Source organism: Vanacampus margaritifer, chromosome 4 (genome assembly GCF_051991255.1).
Source record: "Vanacampus margaritifer isolate UIUO_Vmar chromosome 4, RoL_Vmar_1.0, whole genome shotgun sequence".
Lineage (NCBI taxonomy): Eukaryota > Metazoa > Chordata > Actinopteri > Syngnathiformes > Syngnathidae > Vanacampus > Vanacampus margaritifer.
Window position 1 is genome coordinate 14797998 of NC_135435.1, and position 22087 is coordinate 14820084.

The 22087-nt window shown below is 38.8% G+C and overlaps 1 protein-coding gene across 1 annotated transcript in view; it reads right to left on the reverse strand.

Moving 5' to 3' along the window:
- sbf2 (SET binding factor 2) overlaps positions 1-22087 on the reverse strand; it is an 83218-nt gene that overhangs the window by 28198 nt on the left and 32933 nt on the right. The window contains exons 7-17 of the mRNA XM_077564619.1: positions 17556-17688; positions 16900-17008; positions 16592-16705; positions 15153-15230; positions 14808-14921; positions 14116-14244; positions 13839-13937; positions 12634-12838; positions 12441-12550; positions 11294-11443; positions 5153-5221 (exon numbers count right to left, since the gene is read on the reverse strand). Of these exons, the coding sequence (XP_077420745.1) occupies positions 5153-5221; positions 11294-11443; positions 12441-12550; positions 12634-12838; positions 13839-13937; positions 14116-14244; positions 14808-14921; positions 15153-15230; positions 16592-16705; positions 16900-17008; positions 17556-17688 (1310 nt within the window). The remainder of the gene's footprint in view (positions 1-5152; positions 5222-11293; positions 11444-12440; positions 12551-12633; positions 12839-13838; positions 13938-14115; positions 14245-14807; positions 14922-15152; positions 15231-16591; positions 16706-16899; positions 17009-17555; positions 17689-22087) is intronic.

The window sequence follows — 22087 nt, forward strand, 5'->3', positions numbered from 1 at the left end:
AGCCATAAGACCAACTATTAAATGTAAATTAAAAAAAAGAGAAAAAAAAGACTTAAATTGTCTATGTGTTCTGTCCCTGCCTTACACAAAATCATCTGGGATAGGCAGCATAACTGGTAGAAAAATGAATGGACGGACACTGGATGAGGAGGGGCATCTTCATATCTAATTCATTTCCAATGTGATGATGACATTGACAGCTGCTCTTATTTTTCCACATCACTCAAAACAGGCCATGACTTAAAGGTAAGACAATACACTTTCCAAATTGTTATCTGTATAGGTGTAAAGTCACTTAATGCAAAAAATGGCAATTTATTTTTGTTGTTGCTATGGGTATTAAAAAAAAAGAAAAAAAGTACAGTTTTCTTTATTTTGTGTGTGTGCGTGTGTGTGTGTGTGTGTGTGTATTTACAAGCACTTGTTACCTGTAAAAGCAATCCAGTAAGGGAATGTGCAATGCTCTCCTTCTGGCATTTAATCTGGTTACCACTTGGAACACTACAATGCAAATTATGGCTAAATAAAATAATCCCAACATGAGCCAAAACAAGTCTAGTGTGAAGATCTTATTGTAAGACCCAGTGCAGTTTTTTTTTTTACACCAACTTTTGATTCCTTTCCCCCCCGCAATTTACTAAGCATTGTTTTTTTTTTATATTATCACTTTGTTGTTTATCCTCAAGTATGAGAAGCGTAGGCGGTTGCTATTATTAAAACCAGCAAAACCAAAACAGCTTTAAACCCTCTATGATGGGCCGAAAGCCAAGAAAGACATGGACAGCCTACCATGCTGTTCCTCACGTGGCCTATCCTGGATCCAAGTTCATTGGAATCATTGATAATAAAATTGTAATTAAGATAGGAAGAAAACTATGGCCAAAATGTTGCAGATAACCACAAACTAATAAATCAAGTCCCTTTAGAGAAAAACAAAACAAAAGTGACATGTTATTGCAACACCAGACGCTTCTCTTCTGTTTCATTACACACTAAAGGAAATTTATTTGGGAATGATGTACACAAAGGTGAGGACTTTCATGAATTTTATCACCTCTGATTTACACTAGGTATAAATATACAGTATTCTTTTTCGCAACAAAATATCTTGATGGGGGGTCCAGTTTACATGACCCAAAGTGGCAATTTAGCTCAAGCCACTTTCCCACTGCATTTCCCGGTAAATTGTCACATCAGAGGTGAAGCAGGGAGTATTCCCCTGAGCCTCTCTCTCAGAACTCGCAGGAACGGCACACTGGCTTGTCCGAAGTACACGTTCACACAGCAGATGCGAGTTGCTCCATTGGCACAATAAGATGGTGACCCGAAGTCAGCGTGAGAGCAGCAATTGCTTTTTGCAGAAAAGGGACAGTGAATCTCAGTTGTTAAACTACATACCTATCTTTGACTGTCATCTCTAATACTACGTTGGGAGCTGGCAGATTACTGTGTCAACCTCAACCCCCCACCACACATCAGTCCCTTATACACAGGAAAGAAAAGTCAAGAGACAAGAGTACAATAGTTAAAATGGTGGCTTGTCACTTCTGTCAGGAGTTCAAAACGTTGAGCTCTTCTTGGAGCTTCTTCACTGTTCGTTCATGTTATTTATATCACTTATCAATAGACTACAAAATATGCTTTGTTCTCTATTATGAAACATCGAAAGCAACAACATAACTAACACAATAAGTCATTACCAAGTTATTTCAGAAAAAAGAGAGCTCAACTTCTGCGGTCAAAAATAATTCGAGGAAAGACTTCACTGTGACCAAAAGCTGCCAGCGCATGCGGAAAAAGAACACATCCTAGTGGAAAATCTTCACAGACGAGATGAATCTCAGCGATACGGATAAAAAAAAAAGTGTATTACAAACAAGCATGTAAATATGAAAAAGAGGATGGTCTATCAGAACCTCTGTAACACCTCTCTGTGCTACAAGCTATGTGCGCGGGGGGGCGTGTTTGTGACGTATCTTTGCTGTCTATACTCAGCCTGCATGTGTTTTTCTGACTCTTCAGACATGCGGAGGTCATTTCGACCTAGGTCATCACTTTAATACAGCAAGACACTCACAAGACAGATGGCAAGGCGCGAGATCGGGAAGGGGAGAATAATAGAGAGGGAGGAGGAAAGGAAATCAAGTTAAAGGGAAAAGGGGGAGTACACTACTATCAGACACAACTGGCTGAGGGACTTGATTCATGGAGGGTGGAATGTAAATTTGAGAGAGGGGTAAAAACAAGCCCTAAAAATACAAAGGGAGGTAGAAGGGAGAACGTGTGTGTAGGTAAAAGGTGAAATGGCTGTCAGGATCTTGGATCTTGTTTTTAACATGGGGGGTACGATCCTGAGGTTCAGGGCAGAACAAGCAGTAAGTAGCCTTCAAGTACCGACTGGACAACACATGTCAAGTATGTCTCGCATATACTGAGTAATAGTTCATGTTGTCACTGAAAACGCTGGGTCAAACCCAATACGTCACCAGCCTGGAGGCAGAATTCAGAACATTCCTGAATTGCAGGAGAAAAAAAAAAAGGTAATTATTTTTTCCATAACTGCCTTGCACATAATCAATCTCCTCTAGTGTAAAAAATGTATTTACTCATAGTAAGATGATGTTAAAAGACAGAATCATAAACAAACCCGCCAATAGAACATAGCTGTGTAATAACACAATGTACAAGTAATGTAAATGTTCCAAAAGGAGGTAAACATAAATTAAGTAAACCAGAAGTTGAAAAATTTTGGAGTCACGCAAGGGTCAACCAGTGCGTCATTTTCCTCATGAAGACAGCAGTGTTCCTGCAGTGTAGGTCATCAAATGACTTTTATCCCGCAGGATAAAATATATTGCATCAAGTACAACAAAGACATCTAGTGTGTCACATTCAAATGGATGGAATATTATGCAAAAGAAAGACATACTCAGATGTCAGTGATGCTTATACATCTCCTGATAAACACTCATTTTTAGATAATAAAGGCCAGCCAAGTGAACTGTGCAACTCAACAAAACTCAGTCATTGCATCTAACAAAGGGCCACTGTGGCCGTGTAAAACCTACAGTAGATGAACTTTACCAACTGGTATCATGCATGCAAAATACAGAGGCATATTTTGGACATCCGTTTGTCTTTCTTCCCACCGCAAATATTAACAAGCATCAGCAACATGCAGTGTATCAGAAGAGTCAGGGGACATGGAACAGCAGAGATATTTAAGGAATGAACCGGGAATGTGGGTCAAAAACATCAGCTGCTAAACGTCAACATATGGAAAAAACAAAGTTACTAGTAGTTGTGACGATTGTGGTAGCTGGCGGCTTTAGTGTGAGCAAAGTTCCCATGTTTCTTGGCCTGAAGAATCTACATAGGAGCTTGTGGATAGTAGCACTGACAACATTAAAATAGGGTGAACTTTGAACTCCTGAACCCAAAATACAGTAAAGGGAAATGACAATTTATACATCAACATTTATCTATGATTTCACACAACCAGAGTGGTTTCAGAAATAAAGCACTGTTGCAAAGAGAGGGAAAAGTTATTTAAAAAGGGAGGTGTATAAAGACCACAAAGCAACAGAAGTTGGGAAACAACACCATAGCCTCTTATGACAGTGTCTTGGAAGTTGGGTGACATGACCATGAACTTGCCAAGAAATATGCTGTGTAGTTGAACAGCTCTGAGTGGCGGCGACGAACAAGATGCCCCATTACTGATCTCTGTTTATGTAATGGTTCTACTGTGTTGACTTTTGCACCAGTGCACCAGTAATTCCAGAATCTAGACTTGGCAAATTCTTGCCTGACCACATTTTACTTTTTACCCACTACGTGAGGAGAAAAGTAGTTGCAAAAACACAAACATTGCTGTTAGAGTCTGTTTTATTGGCTTTCAGGCCTCGGTAAGAAATCATTAGTATTATTGCACTGCGGCTAGCAGAAATTCTTATGAAACCGCACACACACGTTTGAAATCGTGACAAAAATGATTCCCTTTTGATCTTTATCTTTAAGTTTTACAAACGTAACGTCAAGTGCAACTCAGGTTCCAGTCCAGATGAATAAGGTAAAGAGCATAAATTGTAAAAAAAATTGCACAAATTTGCAATAAGAGCACTAGATAGAAGCAACGTACTTACACGTACGTACACAATAAGAAGCAGTTCTGCAGACAGTGAACACTTCTTTAAAAAAGAGGCCATGTGCTTGGTTCACCCATTTTACAACAAATAAAACGAAAAAAATTGTTGCCTTGAAAAATAATAATATAAATTTGTAAAATATATATATATATATATATATAAATGAAGAAATCCAAATAAATCAAAAACCTGCCTTTGTTATGTACAACTCTTAGAACATTTATTATTAACACAAACAAACCTGTTTTTTACTTGATCTGACATGTGGCAGTTGAGATTTTGCAGCTGTGCCCCAGGTTATTGTCTACCCAGAGGAAAAAAGTTGTAGCGCACACATATGATTTTATTGACAGGCTTGTGAAATGACAAAAAAAATGGACTTACCATCTTGAAAATAAATTCTTAATGTTTCAATGTACTCCCTGCATTGTGCTTGCGTACTCCTAGTTGGGAAACATTGCCCTAAGCAACTCATATGAACACATGCATAACCACTACATAAAAATGATTATTACTGGAGCTTACTGAGTAGTTGTGACTGTCTACTTCATGTAGACTTCTATCTGTATTATACAGTACAGGCTCCTGGTGGCTAAACATCAAATTAATCATGACGCAAGTACAAGTCTGAAGTGCTATTTATCTTACTTTTTTTTTTCTATTTATCTTACTAAAAGCACATTACAAAACTTTTTGTTGGTGTTATATGGGGGGTTGGAACCAATTAATGGCATTTCCATTAACTGCAAAGAGAAAATACAATTTGACATTCAAATGTTTTAAGTTATGAGAGTGGTCATGGAACAAATTGGACTCATAAGTCAAGGCACCACTTACTAGCAACAATGGAATATTGTTGGGTCTCTTAAAGGCTCAAACACTATTGCATGTAAAAGGCAGAAAGCGATTTTAGCAACAGGCATGGCACCCCCTAGCACTTTGTATGCATCATCTGTGAAATAAGCTAAACAGAAGCCACATCTGTGTTTAATGAACCTACTTACTCTGTAAAAGGCTGTTGACAGTGGCAGCAGCGCAGCAGCCACGATGTACTCCTCAGAGCTGGAACAGTCCTGTGGGTCAAACAACAGGGGACAAGTGAGAGCGGGGCAAGACGCAGCAGGTCACAGGTTACGCATTTCTGTTCCAGCTCCCAACACACAGCAGGGCAGCTGAAAACAAAACATATGCATGTTTTGGTAATGGAAAAGTGAGACATTGCGTTATCGCTGGTACGTGTTCTTCAGCTATATCTTAAACAGTCTATCTAAGTGGACATCAAGCATGCATGTGACACATGGGAATGATCGACGTGATGAACACTAAGGGGTAAACTACTCAAACACCAGTTACATAAAGACGTTTGTGTCCTGTTAAATGTCAGCACAACCAAAGAAAATAAATAAATAAAAATCTGCCAAAACCACTCACTTCACCATTTTCCATAGTAGACATAGACATATGCTTTCAATAGCCTTATATAATCCTTGCCCTGACACACTTGTTTAAGCACATCAGTCTTGAATTTATTTGCAGTCTTATCGCAAACATTCAACATGTTGCATAAAAGCTTTATTTTTTCCAAAGCCATTTGGCCATGTCGAGACACAGAATCAATCCTTTGTCTTTCCTGCTTTTAAATCAAAGAATGGTTGGAAATATTTCCTCGGTGACAAATAAAAATGTGAGCAATTTTTCTTTTGTAATCTCTCTGTGCACCCGCTTGTCCATCTGTCTTGGAAACTTAAAAAAATTAATAGATTAATTAATTAAAATAATAATAATAATAATAATAATAATAGAGCGGGTATGGAAAATAATTTAAACAAACTGTCAACATACAGGACAATAATTTGAATTTATAGGTCTGACTTTTGACTCCTTATCCACATTACACATTCAGTACTATTCAATATTATGTATACTAACACAGCTTAAAAAAAATACTATTATCTATATCCATGCCTGTGAGTTTGGACTCAATACGCAAATAAGACACATCATACATAACAACAATCAATTTTATAGTTCCATCATGCACTAATTACATAAACACTGCTATCGCACAATTGGACATATTTATAACTTACCATATCTAATGCTTAGATTAGATTTGAATTTCAATTTATCTAGAAATTAACAAGGAAATGGAAACAAATGTGTGTGGGGGGGGGGATGCTAGAAATATTAAAATATTAGCAATTTTGTTTATTTTTTTGAAAATTATCTAGTTGATCTCACAAAACATATACAATAAATCATTTTAGGCTGAACTCTATGTATGTTTAGTTTAACCTGGACAAAATGCAGCGTTTCTGTCACAAAAATAGCAGCTAACTAGTAAACACTATGGCAGGCACGTCTAAACTGTATTTTAGCTTAGGTCAGGTCAAAGAGGTGGGGTTTATCGGTGTTTCAAGAGAACACCGTTAGGATGGAGAGTACATCAAGTTATCAAGCAGCAGTCTTGGGAGCTCTAAAAAAACTGATGAGAACTCCTTTTGAGGACTCCAAAAGTACTTAATTCACAGGAAATTGTTACTTATTAGTGTGAAGCTATGTCAGGATAAGCTACTGAACTTAAGGAGAATATAGCCAGAGGAAACATAAGTAATACCATGCACAAACAGCGGCACTTATTTTGACCTGATAGTGTAACTCATAACTCTCAATTGGACTTGTTTCATATATTTAAAAAAAAAAAAAAAAAGCACAAGCATTTATTTCATACTCTGCCTGACTTCAAAGTCATGAAAAGAATGTTGTATACATAGTCACACATTGAGAAATCAAGAGTTCACAGCATAGGGTGAAGACTGCAGCATTCTCTGATAGTGGTCTGCAACGGGGCCCCTGCTGCCATAATTGCTCAAGAGAAGACGACTGAAAAAAAGAAACAAGAATGTACAGAGGAGCAAAAATGCAAAACACAAGTTCTGCAGCTACACATGAAAGCTTGCCTGCCCCCTGTGTGGACTGAGCAACAGTTTCTGTTTTATTTTTGCCCGTCACTTATGTTTGTCTTTTCTGCCATTAGGGCTGCGATAAAACGTTCCACCTTGGAGCGGCACCAGAGCATTGTTTACCGGAATAGCGAAAAAATGCTGCAGGTCATTGGAGTTCCCAATCGTAAATGCACAGGTGCACAAGTGAATGTCTACCAAACCAAAAACAATGAAATTCAGCGGTGCATATAATATTTTCTTTGCAACAGAAATTTTCAAGATGATGAAATCATCACAAGATCAAGGGGAAGCTCGGGGCCAGAAAATTATGTCCTGTAGTTGGTGGTAATGTCCGCAGTCTTTTGTGTAGCGCTGCTGTCACAATGATGAAAAACAATTTTCTGGATTTACAATCCAGATGCACATAAAATATAATGGTTGACTCATAACCCCAAACATCAAAACATTTGGAAATCATTTTCTCAACAAAAAAAAATTCTCCCCTTTTTTGCTGGCAGTATACATGCAAAGCCACCCTAAACATCTGTAGGATTCTAAAGAGGAAAATGTCAAGTAAATGTAGCCAACTATGTTATCGCCTATAATCTCCTCTAAGCAGACTGGATGAATAGCAACGGCACAAAAGCTTTCTAAATAAACTCACATAGAGATAAGCACCACATTATCTACAAAGGGCCTGAGAATAAACGGATGAAAACTGATTTTCCTTAGGCATTGAAGGCAATGCCATTCCAAATCCACTGCATGCAGGGTGGACAGTACATGTTAGTTTATTCGGGGAAGAATTTACTGACAAGAACTTGTTTGAATGCGCAGTCTCACATTTCTGGCTGCTACGACATCCCTCCGTCTTCTTTTCCTCCCATTATTTACTGAATTTCTCACCAGTCTTTTACTCCCCCTTGAAGCTGCAGGAATGCTTAACGGCTACGATGACTAACGTGGTTATTCGGCCTCCGACACGTACACGATACAGTGAGCAGCCAATGACAGAAATGATGCAGGAAGTGAACAAAGGGAAACTTCCTAAGACGCTATCCAGGAAATCTGCTGGAAGTGAAGTGTCTGGAATGTGCATATAAAATGGCACTTTTACGCACACATAGTGCATAAACACATTTTAGTTATTTGCAACAGGAAAAGAAAGAGAAGGCCGCATAGTTGACCTCTGTGCTGTACTGAGAGTTCTGAAACCTGATTTCAGCAGATGTTTACCTGGCCACGCTGGATAGCGAATGCCCAGTTCCAATTCCCAGTGACAATTACTACGTCAAGCAAGGTTAAGGAGGCAGACAGGGGTCATGTTCTCACAGCAAGAAACTAATTTATGTGCTAAATAATGAATAAAGTCATACACTGAAACTGTTATAGTGGTCTTTAGGCTTACCAGAGAGATAGGGAGTACCTCCAAGTATGTCAGCTCCAAGACAACAGTGAGATAAATTTTATCTGACCAACATCTGTGTGGAACATGTGCTCGCCTTGCCCACTTCGCACCTTAGCAACATCAAACTCGCCATCATGTGGGACATATGGCTTCGGCGGCACCGTGGCCACGTTGACCGCCCACCATAATCCCCTCTCCTAGTAAACCTCTATTCAAAGTGTGTGTTTTAACAAATATGAGGCCCTGGGCTACGAGAGAGCAAAGCACAGAGGACTAATAATCCTATCTGACAGGAAATGGTTGGGATGCCAGGATACATCCACAGCAGGCCTCATTCCCCCACATGGCTTGTGTACGGCGGGGAGCAGGAGCACTGACCGGTGTGTGTGTGCGCGCACAACTAGATGGGCAATTAGCTCAAATGCGTCAGTGGGACTTGTTACTTTGTGATTCATGGCAGAAACACAGATAAGGATAATAACCTTTGTTTAAACAGGAAAACATATTGTAAAATCTTACTGGCGACAACATCACATTCCTGAGAATCCATCATTTTTTTTCCATGCATTGCAGGCTTTGAAAATTGGCTTCTTGTAAAACATGTAGGGCTGCAACGATTAATTGAATTAATCAATTACAAAGAAAAGTTCACATAAAATCTCCGCTTTGAAGTTTATTGAATTCATTTTTACGCACAGCTGAGCGAAAAAAGTTTGTAAAAGAGAGAGCAAGTCAAGTTTGGGATAATTTCACAGTGTCACTCAAAGCACAGATTGGCTAACCTGTCAGACAACTTTACATTCTTATTCACCTAGCCAGGACCCCTTTTTACAGTCATACACACTCAAAGTCATAGATTAGTGCTGCTTGATAATAAAGAAAATATTAATCAGTCACGGTTATTTTGGTAATAATTGAAATCACGATTAAGATGATCAATTATTTTTTGGTACAAAACAAGAAAATGTTTAAACGTAAAAAATACGAAGACAAATAAAATTCTTTAAAACACTATAATTATGCAAGTGCCTTTTGGATGAAGCAGTAGTTATAAAAATTTAAAAAAGGTGCTAATGTATGAATTCAAACAACTCAAAATTAGTATTGATATAGAACGATTATGCTGACTTTGCAATTATGGAGTGTAATAATTGAAATTGGAACTGAATTTTGCTCAATTGCACAGCCCTATCATTGATACTATAGTGGAATGTATAACTGCACCACACATGCACATATTGTGTTTAATAATGCAAAATCATTTTTAAAAATCAATTTCTCGATTCATTGAATTTGATGGGCTAATCACAAAAATACTTGATTTTAAAACTTTCAAGGGGCAGCCTTACATGTAACTCGTATCAAACTGACATTTGACTTATGATACAGCTTTGTGTCACACTCCACCATTTGATCCCAAAAACTCTTTGAACACTGATCACGAGCACAAAAACGAAACTGTTATACACCCTGAGGGGAGCATTTCAACGATAAATGTCATGATTGGCCTCCTAATGATGATGTCATTGTGAATCAACGTGTCACGTACATGTGGGCGCCAGAAATCCTAATGAGGCATCATGCTATCGTTCCACAACAGCAAGCAACATTTTTTACAGGATAGGTCACTCTGATCCCTCATTCACTCCGACACACACACATGCACACACGCATACAATAAAATATCACTGTGAGTCCATTTAATGGCAGGGTGTTGCAAGAAAGGGTGTGAAGTAATAATAACTTGACCGCCAATTTGCTATTTATATTTCTTCCTCAGCTCATCTCAAAGAAATCCATAAAAAACACGCTCAGAACAGATGTCTGGTTCCAATGGAAAAAAAAAAAAGACATTAAAATCAGAATGTGTGTCACTAGCTTTAGCAGCACACCGGGAGTGTGACTGTCTAAAGGTCTTTACTTTTGTACACTTTGTAACTATATGATAGTAGAGAATGTAAGTGTGTCTGTAAATTAAGCCCAGTTTAGTTATGGAGTTCAGCAAGTGAGACTGCTACTGCCAATCAATAGTTTTGTCACAGGGCGGCAACTTTAACATTGAATTCATGTCCTGCACAGCTGCCAAGATCAATTGGCTTTGTATTAAAAAAATGACTGGAATCCCAAGTCACTCACTGAAATCTGTACACTGGGAACTGCTTACAATGATTTAAATCCAAAGAGCGCTCGAGCCGATTCAAGGCAGTAAAAATGAAGTATTAACAATAAAGCCCTGGCTGCTATAGCTGAGTGAGGCCTCAGGCTCTTCCAGGACAGCACAAAACACACGGCTTACTGATTTTGACACTTGTTTCAACTATGGCGAAACCAGGAAGAGACAAACAGGCTGTCTGATAAACAATGAGCAACATTACTGGACTCATTTTTACAACATGTTGTAAACAACTGAAGAATACAGGAAAGCAAAAAGCAGGAGGAAGGGTAAGCGTGGACAGTAGGTCTTATGTACAATTGTGCTTATCTGACAATTCTTTTGCTTAAAAGCTGAGGACATTATAACTATTTTCCTGTTTTGATTTCCGTTCTGGACGGATCCGCTACCATAAATTGTGGTTATTTTTACCTCAAAATGATTTTATGTAAGAGGTTGGAAAAGAAAGGTGGGGTAGTTGCAGTTTTTTGCATAGAAAGTCGAAGATAATAATTATCACTTAATTTGACAATGCTGAAAAAAGCAAAGCGATCACAATTTCAGAAGAAGAAAAAGATTAAGGCATTTGCTGGCAATCCAACAAAAAATGTTTTCATGGTTTTGGATTTCTGTGAATTACCTGCAGGGCACAATTCATCATCCGGATGATGTAGTCAAACTGTTGGTGGTCCAGTATGGCACGATTTTGCTGGACATGAAGACTTAGCTCCTCAGTCAGACACTGGCGAGCTGCTTTGCCTTTGAGTGCCCGCAGAGCAGCAGGAAGAGTCTGTTAAGTGGGTGATGATGGACAGAGGCAGGGTTGGGGAAGAACTCAGTCAGACTGTAACTGATGTACAGTAGATGGAATAAATTTGATAAGCCATATCAGGAATAACAATAAATAACAGTGAAAATGTTAATTTAAATCTATTGACTGATTATTAAAATCTTCAAATAGTCACTGTGTCATTGTGGTTAGCAGTCTAATGGAATGTAGTTCATTTTCTGAATAGTATGGAAAATGTGACTTTTTGTCATTTTATTTAAATGAGCGGTATGAAACATTACTACTTTATTATAAAGTCAGTATGTACATTTCCTTGAGTACAGCCCTGTGTTTATTCTGACCATATGTCAAAGCAGGTTTTATAGGTTCGTGGACGGTTCACAGGATAAATGGTAAGCATTCTTACATAAGCAGTAAGACGCATGCTTTAATTATAGAACAATTATATGAAGTCAGTAAGACACAAAGGAAACAGGCTGTTGGCCGACGTCAAAACAAAAAAAGTGTTGTATTTTTGCCTCCAATATTCCCGTTTGTGCACAGTGGCCCACGTAAAGGAAAATGTGAGACAACCTCCACGTCTGTTAAAACCTTAGGATGCCAACACACAGGATGGACTAATTGACCTTAATAGTGAAATAATCCGTTTCTCAAGGAAGTAGGCAACAAAACACTACCTGACTGAAAAAGTACATTCAATTCATGACTGTGATTCTCGAAGTGCAGTATGGTACATGGGCTTCCTCTAGTCTTAGTATGCGCCTTTATAATCTTAAAAAAAATTGCAGTTTTTCTATATTTATTATATAAAAACACTTCTGCGCTAGTATTTTAATGTTGGTCATGACGGTGATACTTGGAGAGCCAAGTATTTTTGGAGCTGTTAGTAGGTGTAAAAAGTGTGATAAATTCTAATCTGGGAGCCAAATATACAAATACATAATCAATCTTGAATAATAATAATAAATAAATAAAATAGAATGATTGTACACTGAACCTTTTCAGTCTCGAGGGTCTTGTTTTCAAAGATGAAGGCTATGCAGCTCCTCACGACCTCAAGCCTGCGAGCACTGTTAAACACAGAGACAGTCTTTCCTACAATGGACACTGTAAAACAGAGAAAAGAAATCACTCCAAATCTTAATATTAAGGATGGCTTCTGATATCATGATAGTCATAGGTGTTCATACCGACAGGAGGACCAGCAGGTACAACACATTTTTTTTCTGGCCGTGCTAATGGAGGGGCATTGGTGTGTTTGGCCACACCCTCCTCCAGTAGCTTCTCCACTTGATCGTCACACAACGGGGGGAAGGGTACCTGGTGCACGCGAAGGTGTGAACCCTCGGATGGTCGAGGCACTTTTTGGAATGCCATGTGGGGGTTCGGAGTCTCCTAGCGAAAATACACACACACACACACACACATGATATACCCAATTATGAAGAGTGTCTGACCAGTGTATTAAAATCAGATAGTGATGCCTTGAGATATAAGTTTCAACAATTAGTTTTAACTTGAAACACTCGTATCTCAAAGCATCTATCCTAGTGAAATGAATAGAAATGCCATTAATCTGGTGACTTCCCCCCTTAAAAAGTTATGTGTTTCAAAAGGGAAAATAGTACTATATAATATTGCACTTCATACAAACATACAGTAATGACATAATTAAACAGAATGTAAATAATTAAGCAGTTTAAACAGCTTTTGCCACAATTATGGTTTTGGGCATTGTGCTGCTCCTTCTGATGTGTTCACCTTGGCCACTAGGTGGCAGTATAATACAGACATACGGATATACACGGAGATGGTCTCGTCAGATATTATCTGAGTTTATATTCGAATATCCGTTGTTTTGAGAGCATTACACTGCCAACACATGCTATTCGTTAGCCCATCTATAGAATTTACCATTGTTTGCCAGCATTGAGCTAAGCGGACTTTCCTAAAATAAAGCTATAGTATGTGGTTGTTTTAAAAACACACCATGTAATTCTCTTTGTTTTATTGTTAATTTGACAGTAAATTCTAATTGGGAGTGGTGATAAACAGATTGAAGCCTCTTTTATTTTTAAAGACTTCGTCACTATCTGCCAAACTGCTACTTGTGAAGTGAGTTGAGTTCACTGCTGCCCCGCAACACTTCTATCTCAATATTTGCTTGCAAATCAAAGCAAAAGAAATAACCTGAACAACAGCTCGTATATTGAAAACCTCCTAAGATAGGTCATTCGTATCTCAAGGAACCACTGTAAAATACACAAGATGCCTAATACTGACGCATTACATGCAGAAGCATTAGGCCCAGGTATTAAGAGTTAAGAGTTGAAAAAATGTTGGTTAGCATGCAAACACTTTATATTCAATACAACAACAAATGTGCCAGTCTCACATTTCTGTATAGCTGTTCAGAGAGTTCCCTGATGCGCCTCTGCAGCTTCGCAGGGTTGAGATCTTCATCCCTAAATTTCTCAATGTCTAAGGCCACCAACTATAAACACAGAGAGAATAAAACTAAAATAACTGCTAAATTCTCCAGAAGAACCTGCAGTTACAAGGATGGCTTGGTCCAGTAAATAACAAAAGACAAAAAAACAATATTGTACTTCAAGTCAAATATATGTGTACAGTTTTACGACGTATTTGACTTGAGCATGAGGGGGCCTTACCTCATCAAAGAGATCACAAGCTCGGAAAGGCGGACCACGCTCAGAGACAAAACCAGCGAAGGCCATGCCATCCAAGACTTTGGTGAGGAAGTCGTTCTCAATGAGGCCCCGTTGGCCTAGAAAGGCAATCTGGACAATGTCAAAATTAAAACAGTTGCTTACTACAGCAAACCAGCAAGTTAGTGCAGTTAATGATTAAATGATATTTTCCATATTATCTTTCAAGCAGTATCTGCAACGTTATAATCAAGTGTAAGCTCTTGTGCAACAGAAATTGCTGCATCTAAAAAAGCATGTCAATTGAAGCTCATTATTTGTTTGATTCCCAGGAAATAGGCTGAGCATGATTATAACACAATCCATGTGGGGTACTTTGATGATGATGACCTGCTCTGGAGTTACAATGGAAACACCCCGGACATAAACAAACAAAATACCTAGTAATCTGTAATATGTTTCATATGGCACAGTTTAGAAAAGAAAAAAAAAAAAAAAAAAAAAAAAGAAGAGCACTCTGAATTAGTCAAATGTTCGGAACACACGTTAACACACTGTTACTAATCATTCCTGGAAGAGTAAAATAAAATTGTTTTTCCTGGGAAGCATTTGTTCAAAATGTTTAATCAAGTGGTGACTATCAGGAAAACTAAGTTTTAGAACATTTTGCTCGGAATAGTTACTTGTTATCTTACCTTGTGAAAGTGAATAACGGGTTCGGAATGGATGCGAATGAGCTGCAGGCATGACCTGTAGCCCTGGAAGAGTTGTGCAAACAGCCTGAGAAAGACAGCCCTCACCTCCTTGTCCTGACACACAGTAACATACACATACACAACGCATCAAAAAGCTATGAAGCAACACCACAATGACTATAAATTAATCAGCAGGTTTAGATAAGTTAGTTGTTGTTGAACCTTTTATTTTGACCCTTTCGGGATAAGAGGCCTTTTGTTGAAAGAAGTAGTATCCTCCTCGTGGGGGAGGAAGACGTCAAACTATGGATAAAAGCAAGGCATGTGACAGTGATGCTGACTTACCAACAATTTGAGGTTGGAGGGTGCGGTGCGAGACGGAGGGAATGCATTGTCTGCAATCTCCAGGTCAGGATGCAATACCTAGAAGAGGCAGACCTCACGCATGACGACTTTCCAGTTCAATTGTGAGAACGGCAGGGTGTGTGTGCAAGTTCCCATGTTGTTAAAGTACCCTGATATACTATATGAAATACTCATATGAAGACGTTTTTAGAATCAATTATTTCATCAATTAATCAAATACAATTTTATTTTACATTTAAGTGTATTACAAAACAATTTCTTCCCCAATTATTGTTTATTGAGCAAATATTGTTATTTGGTCATGTTTAGTGATAACTAAACAACAGTTACGCAATATGACACGAGAGGGATTCACCTTGTACTGACCAACCTTTTTGAAACTGATTCAGTTACTGGTTCGTTCGGTCATTGTTTTCCATATTAAAAGCAGATATTTGCAAATGTCTTATTTTCGCTAAACACAAAAGATAATCAATCAGCTTTCATGAAGGACTACAGACATCAGAGAGTAATTTCTGTTGAGAGGCAGAAATCAGCGGATTTGGACAATGTTTAAAGTCAAACAGCTCTTAAGGCTCTAAGTTCTAAACAATCACTTGATTATTAAAATAGTTGTCTATGAACTTTATAATTGATTAGGTATAGACTATCGATTAAGTTTGACACCTCTACCTGAATGCACCATGTTACGTGGCAGCAAGAGTGTGATGTTATGCGATTCTACCCTATTGAGCATGCTTCAAACAGTTTAATGAAGCTAAACACACAACAAAAATACTTATTGTACACACGTCGTATAATAGAAAATAAAAACAGATCAATAAAATAAAATAAATACGATAAAGATAGAAGGGAGATGTTTATTCATGGTTTGAATGTTTTCAAAGATGCAATGCAGCAAAGGAGTTGATGAGGCAGAACGAAAATGCAAGAACCTTGATTTCACGTGACATTCACAAGGCCATTTTGCCCTTGCCAAAAAGAATAGTGTTCCACGTGCAAGGATGAATGGCCATGGCATTTTTGTCATTGAGTTTTGCAAGTAATAATTAGAACATTTTTAAATAATTTTTTCTATATTTATCAATCGTGATTTCAACATCAATCAAAAATAATCGTCATGATTACCTTTCCCCCATAATCGCCCAGACCTAAGACTAAATATATTTGGCATTGAGTTTAAATATGAGCCATCAACTGTTAATTCCCACTCATTGTTTATTAAGGGTATTGCCACCAAGTTTAACAACAGTTTTGTGAGTAAGTGTGCACAGTCCTGAGAGACCAAAACAGAGTCAAAGTAAACTTAAATGCTGAAAGGCATTTTTACATTTAGGGTTAGGCAATTTGTTTTGATCCTAATGTTATGGTTATGCATATAAAAATGGATGAAGATGTATTGGCATGCACTTGCTTACCAGTGACAAGGCCGCCTGTGTTTGGCTGAGCAGAGGTTCAGGAAGTAGAGACAAGTGAATGCACTCTGGGATTTTTATAGTGCCTCCATCCAAGTCCGCGATGATGACATCCAACTGGTGACAAATGAAATACTGACATATTAGGTGGTTTTATTGCACCTGGAGAGAAGACGCAAGAAGCAACACGAGGCATAGGCAAACGCATCTAAACCATAAACTCTCTACTAAAGTGCTTGTGAAACTGTAAACATTGCATCATCACATTTTAAAAACTATTTACAGGTTAGGAGATTTCATTCTGTACTCACCAGATCCTGGATTTCACTCTGAAACATGGAGTGCACGCCGATGATGAAGGGTGTCGGTGAGCTGAGCACCTCCAGTAGGCGTGAAGGCAGGATAGGGATGTAGGGATAACTACAGATATAATATATTCGTACAAAATATACATTGTATTTCAAGCAAGACCAATAAAAAGGAACTAAAAAAAAATATCTGAATGATTGTGCATCACAAAGCACTTTCATAGCAGGGAAATGTGTTTAGTTGAAAGGCCTTCACAAGGACTCTCAAATGAGTAAACTCATGAGAAATTGCACGTAGCACACAATGTGCAAATAATGTGTAATAGCATCCTCATAATGACTGGGCTATCATCATTTACTGGGAACTTTGGCAAAATTAAACATTTATGTACATTTTCATGAGATAAAAAACTGATTAAAATTATAGCAGGCGTTGGCAGATATGGGTGAATTAAGAAAAGTAATTGTACAAGCGTGGTAGGACCAAATGTATGTTTCAAGACATCGTACTTAAAGAAAAAAAAGGGAGGGGGGGGGGGGGGTAGATGGAAATAAATCAAGATTCAACAGCAGGATAATACAATTGTTAAAATGTTATTATATAGTGCTGATTGTGCAACTGAAGGAACACAATAAAAAATAAAATAAAATTCACTCACCTGTATTTGAGGGGAAACATGAGGGCTTCCAAAGCGCGACACGCCTCTCCAAGCCTCTGGTAACTCGTGGAGTGGAACAAAACTTTGTGCTCAGTCAGAATAGCACAAAACAGGCTTAAAACATGTTGAATACCTGGAACAGGGAAACAATAAAAGAAAACAAAGAGGATACAATTAATGAGGTGCTCGTAGGAAGGAATGTTGAAGGTAATGACCGCATTGTTCCAAATTAGTTATCTAACAAAATCGGCTACTTCTGTGATTTTACAACTTCAGGAACATAGAAAACAGGAACAATTAACGGTATCAAGGTAAAAATAGACAACATCCAACAAATAATCACAGTGCCACTAATGGGTTTAAGTCTTTGGGTAACTCATATACTAGTAAAAAAGTAGCACTAAGGAACTTTTCAACCTTAATAAAATAATTTCATAACATAACATGGACTTAAAACCAGTTGAATGGTAGCTTTGCCATGGCCTGAGGTGGTCTGTATCATTTTTATTGGAACTAAGCAACTTTGAGGAAGATGGTAGGAACACTGCCACACAAAAAACTACAAATGTGCTGAATGCTTTATGGCATATGTCACTTCCCCCTTTACCCATTTGTTACAAAGACGGAAGTCAATTTGAATGTTGACGCACGATAGCTGCAAAACAACGGAAAAGCGGAAGCTACTTGCATAAATGTCAAAGATTTCACTCGCTGGCGTGAGCTCAAAAATGACAATGCGCTTGTCCTCATGGGAAATGTGGTCTTCCTTCAGACAGAACAATACCGCTTTTGTCCATATGGCGTCGCCATAATACACGTAAACTGAAAGTTATTTAGTGTTGCTAACTTAATCAAGGGGGGCATACATTATTTTAGCTACACTGTTAAGCTTTTAGGAAATAAATGATAATCCAAAGACAAAGTAACTAGCACAGTGCAGTACTTAAATATCCTATGTGTTGACTGTATCGACTATTCAAAGCCATCTAAAAAGCAGACTTGTGATGACATGAGCTTTAATTTCTGTTCAACCAACGGAAATGGGAAACTCTCCAACATAAATTATAAATAACATTTCTAATACCAACATGACAATCAGAAATATTTTTAAAAGTTTACAGTTCCTGTTATTGTTTCCTATCAAGCATCTGACAGATCAATCCATCACACATGGGAATGAAAAAACAGAGAGGAACACTAGCAGACATGTCTGACCCACTGGGGTGCTGGGGCTGGATGTTTGGCACCCCAGAGTGCAGCTACAATCTGATAAACCCCAAAATTCGAACAATTTAAAATGTTGAAGATGAGCAAACTGGTCCTTCTGAGTAGATTTGTAATACACTAAAACACATACTGTATATAATGGTCTACAGTACATGGCGAACTCTCCTTACACGGATGAGGCCCCATCTTAATGTCCGACCCAGGTGTTTACTCATCTTATGAAAACAGTGACACATTTCCGAGCCTTAAATAACGAGAGACAGCAGCAGTCCCTGATAACAGCGGAGACAAAGGCAACAAACAAACAAACAGCAACACTCTTGATGGCCGGTTTTATCTCACTCAGGGGGCTCAGGGGGGCTGTACTTCCTCCACAGTGTGACATGTTTAACACGCATTCCTCTCCACTGACTTCATTGACCTGTGCGCACTGAAAGATGTGGCAAGCCGCCAGTCTGTACGTCTTTTTCTATGATCCTTATTTGGGCAGGAGGGCGGACAAATTAGTGGAAATGCTACATTGGTTCTCTTTGCGGATCAGATGCCAACAAATTACTGACAGCACCGAAGAGGAATCTGAGAAATGATTAACACAAGTCATACTGGACACGCTTTGCAGATAAAAATCAAAAATAAATACTGGACGTGAGCAGCCAATAAAAGGGGGATTAGGGACTCAGGCTCAGTTATAAACCATCACTTGTTGCTACAACAGCAGCACTGGCAGCAGATGGATATACTCTCCAGACATACAGGTACTTTAGTTCAGTAAATGTCACAGGATGAAAAAAACAGCTCCTTTTTGGACAGCATGTTTTCATGACAATTTTGCAGGATGTTTGTAATTGAGTAGGGAAGGGTATGTTTGGAGGGTAACTTAGAAAATTTGGGGGGGTATGAACTAATTTAGGGTACCTGAATTGCTTGGTGGCTCACATTGTTTATGATATTGTTAAGGATACTGTACACTACATATAAAGACAACATGTCAATTGCACGCTCCCTCAAATCTCAGGATAAAAAAACAAAAACAGGATCTTGCTATGCTACATCTGTGAGGTGGATGAATTATCTCGGAAAACAAGTACTCGATAACACATGACTTATAGTGGCCTGTTTGTCATCAAGGCCCGCAGCACACCAAGCAACACTTTGCCAGCAGTAAATCAAGACTCATTTCCAATGAGGGTTTGCCCCCGCCAAGGATGTCCTTTGTCACAGATCTTCATTGCCAGAGCAGAATTTATACATGCAGCCGTGCCGTTGAGGGGGTCCGATTTTGCAGATGATGTGATTCTGATGTATTCATCACACCATGATTTTCAACTCTCAATAGAGCAGTTTGCAGCTGTATGTGAAGCGGTTGGGATGAGAATCAGCGCCTCCCAATCTGAGGCCATGGTCCTCAGTCGAAAAACGGTGGGGTGCCTTCTCCGGCCGGTTCAGGGAGGAGATCGATCCCGATGACTAAAAGAACAAGCTTGCGAATGCAAGTAATCAAATGAGTTTCTTCCTCAGGGTACCCAGGTTCTCCCATAAGGTGGGTGTCAGTGAGCGGCGAATGCTTGCTTGCAAGTCACAAATTTTGGATTTGCCATATTTTCTGACAAATCTTAAGGAAAATCAGGGGATGGCTTCTGTGGGAGTCGCTTCTGTCACTCACGATATTTAGCGACTTTTAGCGATGCTTAGAGACAACATGCATGGCAAAGTGTTTGTGAAAGACAGATGGTATATAACAATTAAGGTGGTATTTCTCTTTGTACATTGTACCAACATACATTGGAACCATGATCAGTCACATGGTCTCTCTAGCACTGGCAAATAAACATGACCAGTAAATATGATCGTTTAAAAATGCTTACAACTGCTTTGCAAACACTTGCCACTGCTAACGAAACAATGGATTTGACAAGATTTTTTATTTTTTTTTGCAAATGTCTGCAACCTTTTACAAATCTTGACAAAACCCAAAGCTAGCTATGTTCGAAAGCATTTGTCGCTAGGTGAGATACAGGCTTTAGAGTTAGGGTGAAAAGCTCGGTCGTCCAGGAGAGACTCAGAGTCGAACCGCTTCTCCTAACCATCGAGAGAAGCCAGGTGAGGTTGCTCAGGCATCTGATTAGGATTGATGGTGAGGTGTTCCAGGGTCCCAGGGACGATCCAGGACACGCTGGAGAGACTTTGTCTCATTCCAACAGAAGAATGGATGAAGTGGCTGAGGAGAGGGAAGTCTAATCTTCCCTGATGAAGCTGCTGACCCTGCGACCTGACCCAGGATAAGCAGCATTAACTGAATGGATGGATGAATGGATGAGCACACACAAATGTGCTCAAGTGTGGATGAGTGCAGTACAGTCAGAGTGCGGGCCAGTGGGGGACAGGGAGGGAGGTGTAACTGCGCAGAGGCATAGTATACTAGAACTGGTTCAGTGTGACCGCCCTAATTCTTACCTTTAATGACCTGAATTGACCTTAAAGCAAATTAAACATGAATAGGACAGCACTGGGCTCTTTTGGAGCATGGATCTTTTCATGACATTAAGAGCAATGAATTTGCACCTTTCCAACACATGCAAGTACCAAAATCTGCTTTATAAAGACCAACAGAATTGTTTGCAGATAAATGAAAACATATGTGTAAAATTGTTGGCTTTTATGTCAAAACAGTTTTGTTTTCTTTATGCAGATTGGCTACAAACATATGACTTCCACATGACCTTGTTTATCGTGTAAGTACCCCCCCATGCGGACTCACAAAATCAAATAAAATCTGTTTTCAAGCACATTCTTGTCCCCAAATGAGGTTAGACGAGGGCCAATTTTCCATTGTAAATCAGATTTTGTAATTAATTCACCCCTAGATCACAGATACTAGTCGGCTTACTTCAAAAGTGAGGTCAAAGTCTAAAAATACAACATACATCATCTACATGAGTGGTCTATGTGGAATAGTAATATTGTGATGGATAAACATCCTAAAAGCTGCACGAGTCACAGTGAACTCGGCACGTACTGTACTGGTCATACAAATGGCTTACGCAAAGGTTAATTATATTGTGCAAATGGCGCAACGTGAGCCCAACAAAATGCATCAAATCTTCATCATGTGCTTGTTCTAGCTTCAAGCAAATTGCAGAATGACTAATGGGAGGTCAAAACCTCATAATCTTGCCTCAGACTCTTACGATACAATAAATCCAAACGTCTCCTGACTCTAAGATCTGCACTTGTGATTTAGCCAAAATAATTGGGGCTCTAAAATCTGATAAGATTGAATTAACTTATACCACGTCATGTCAACG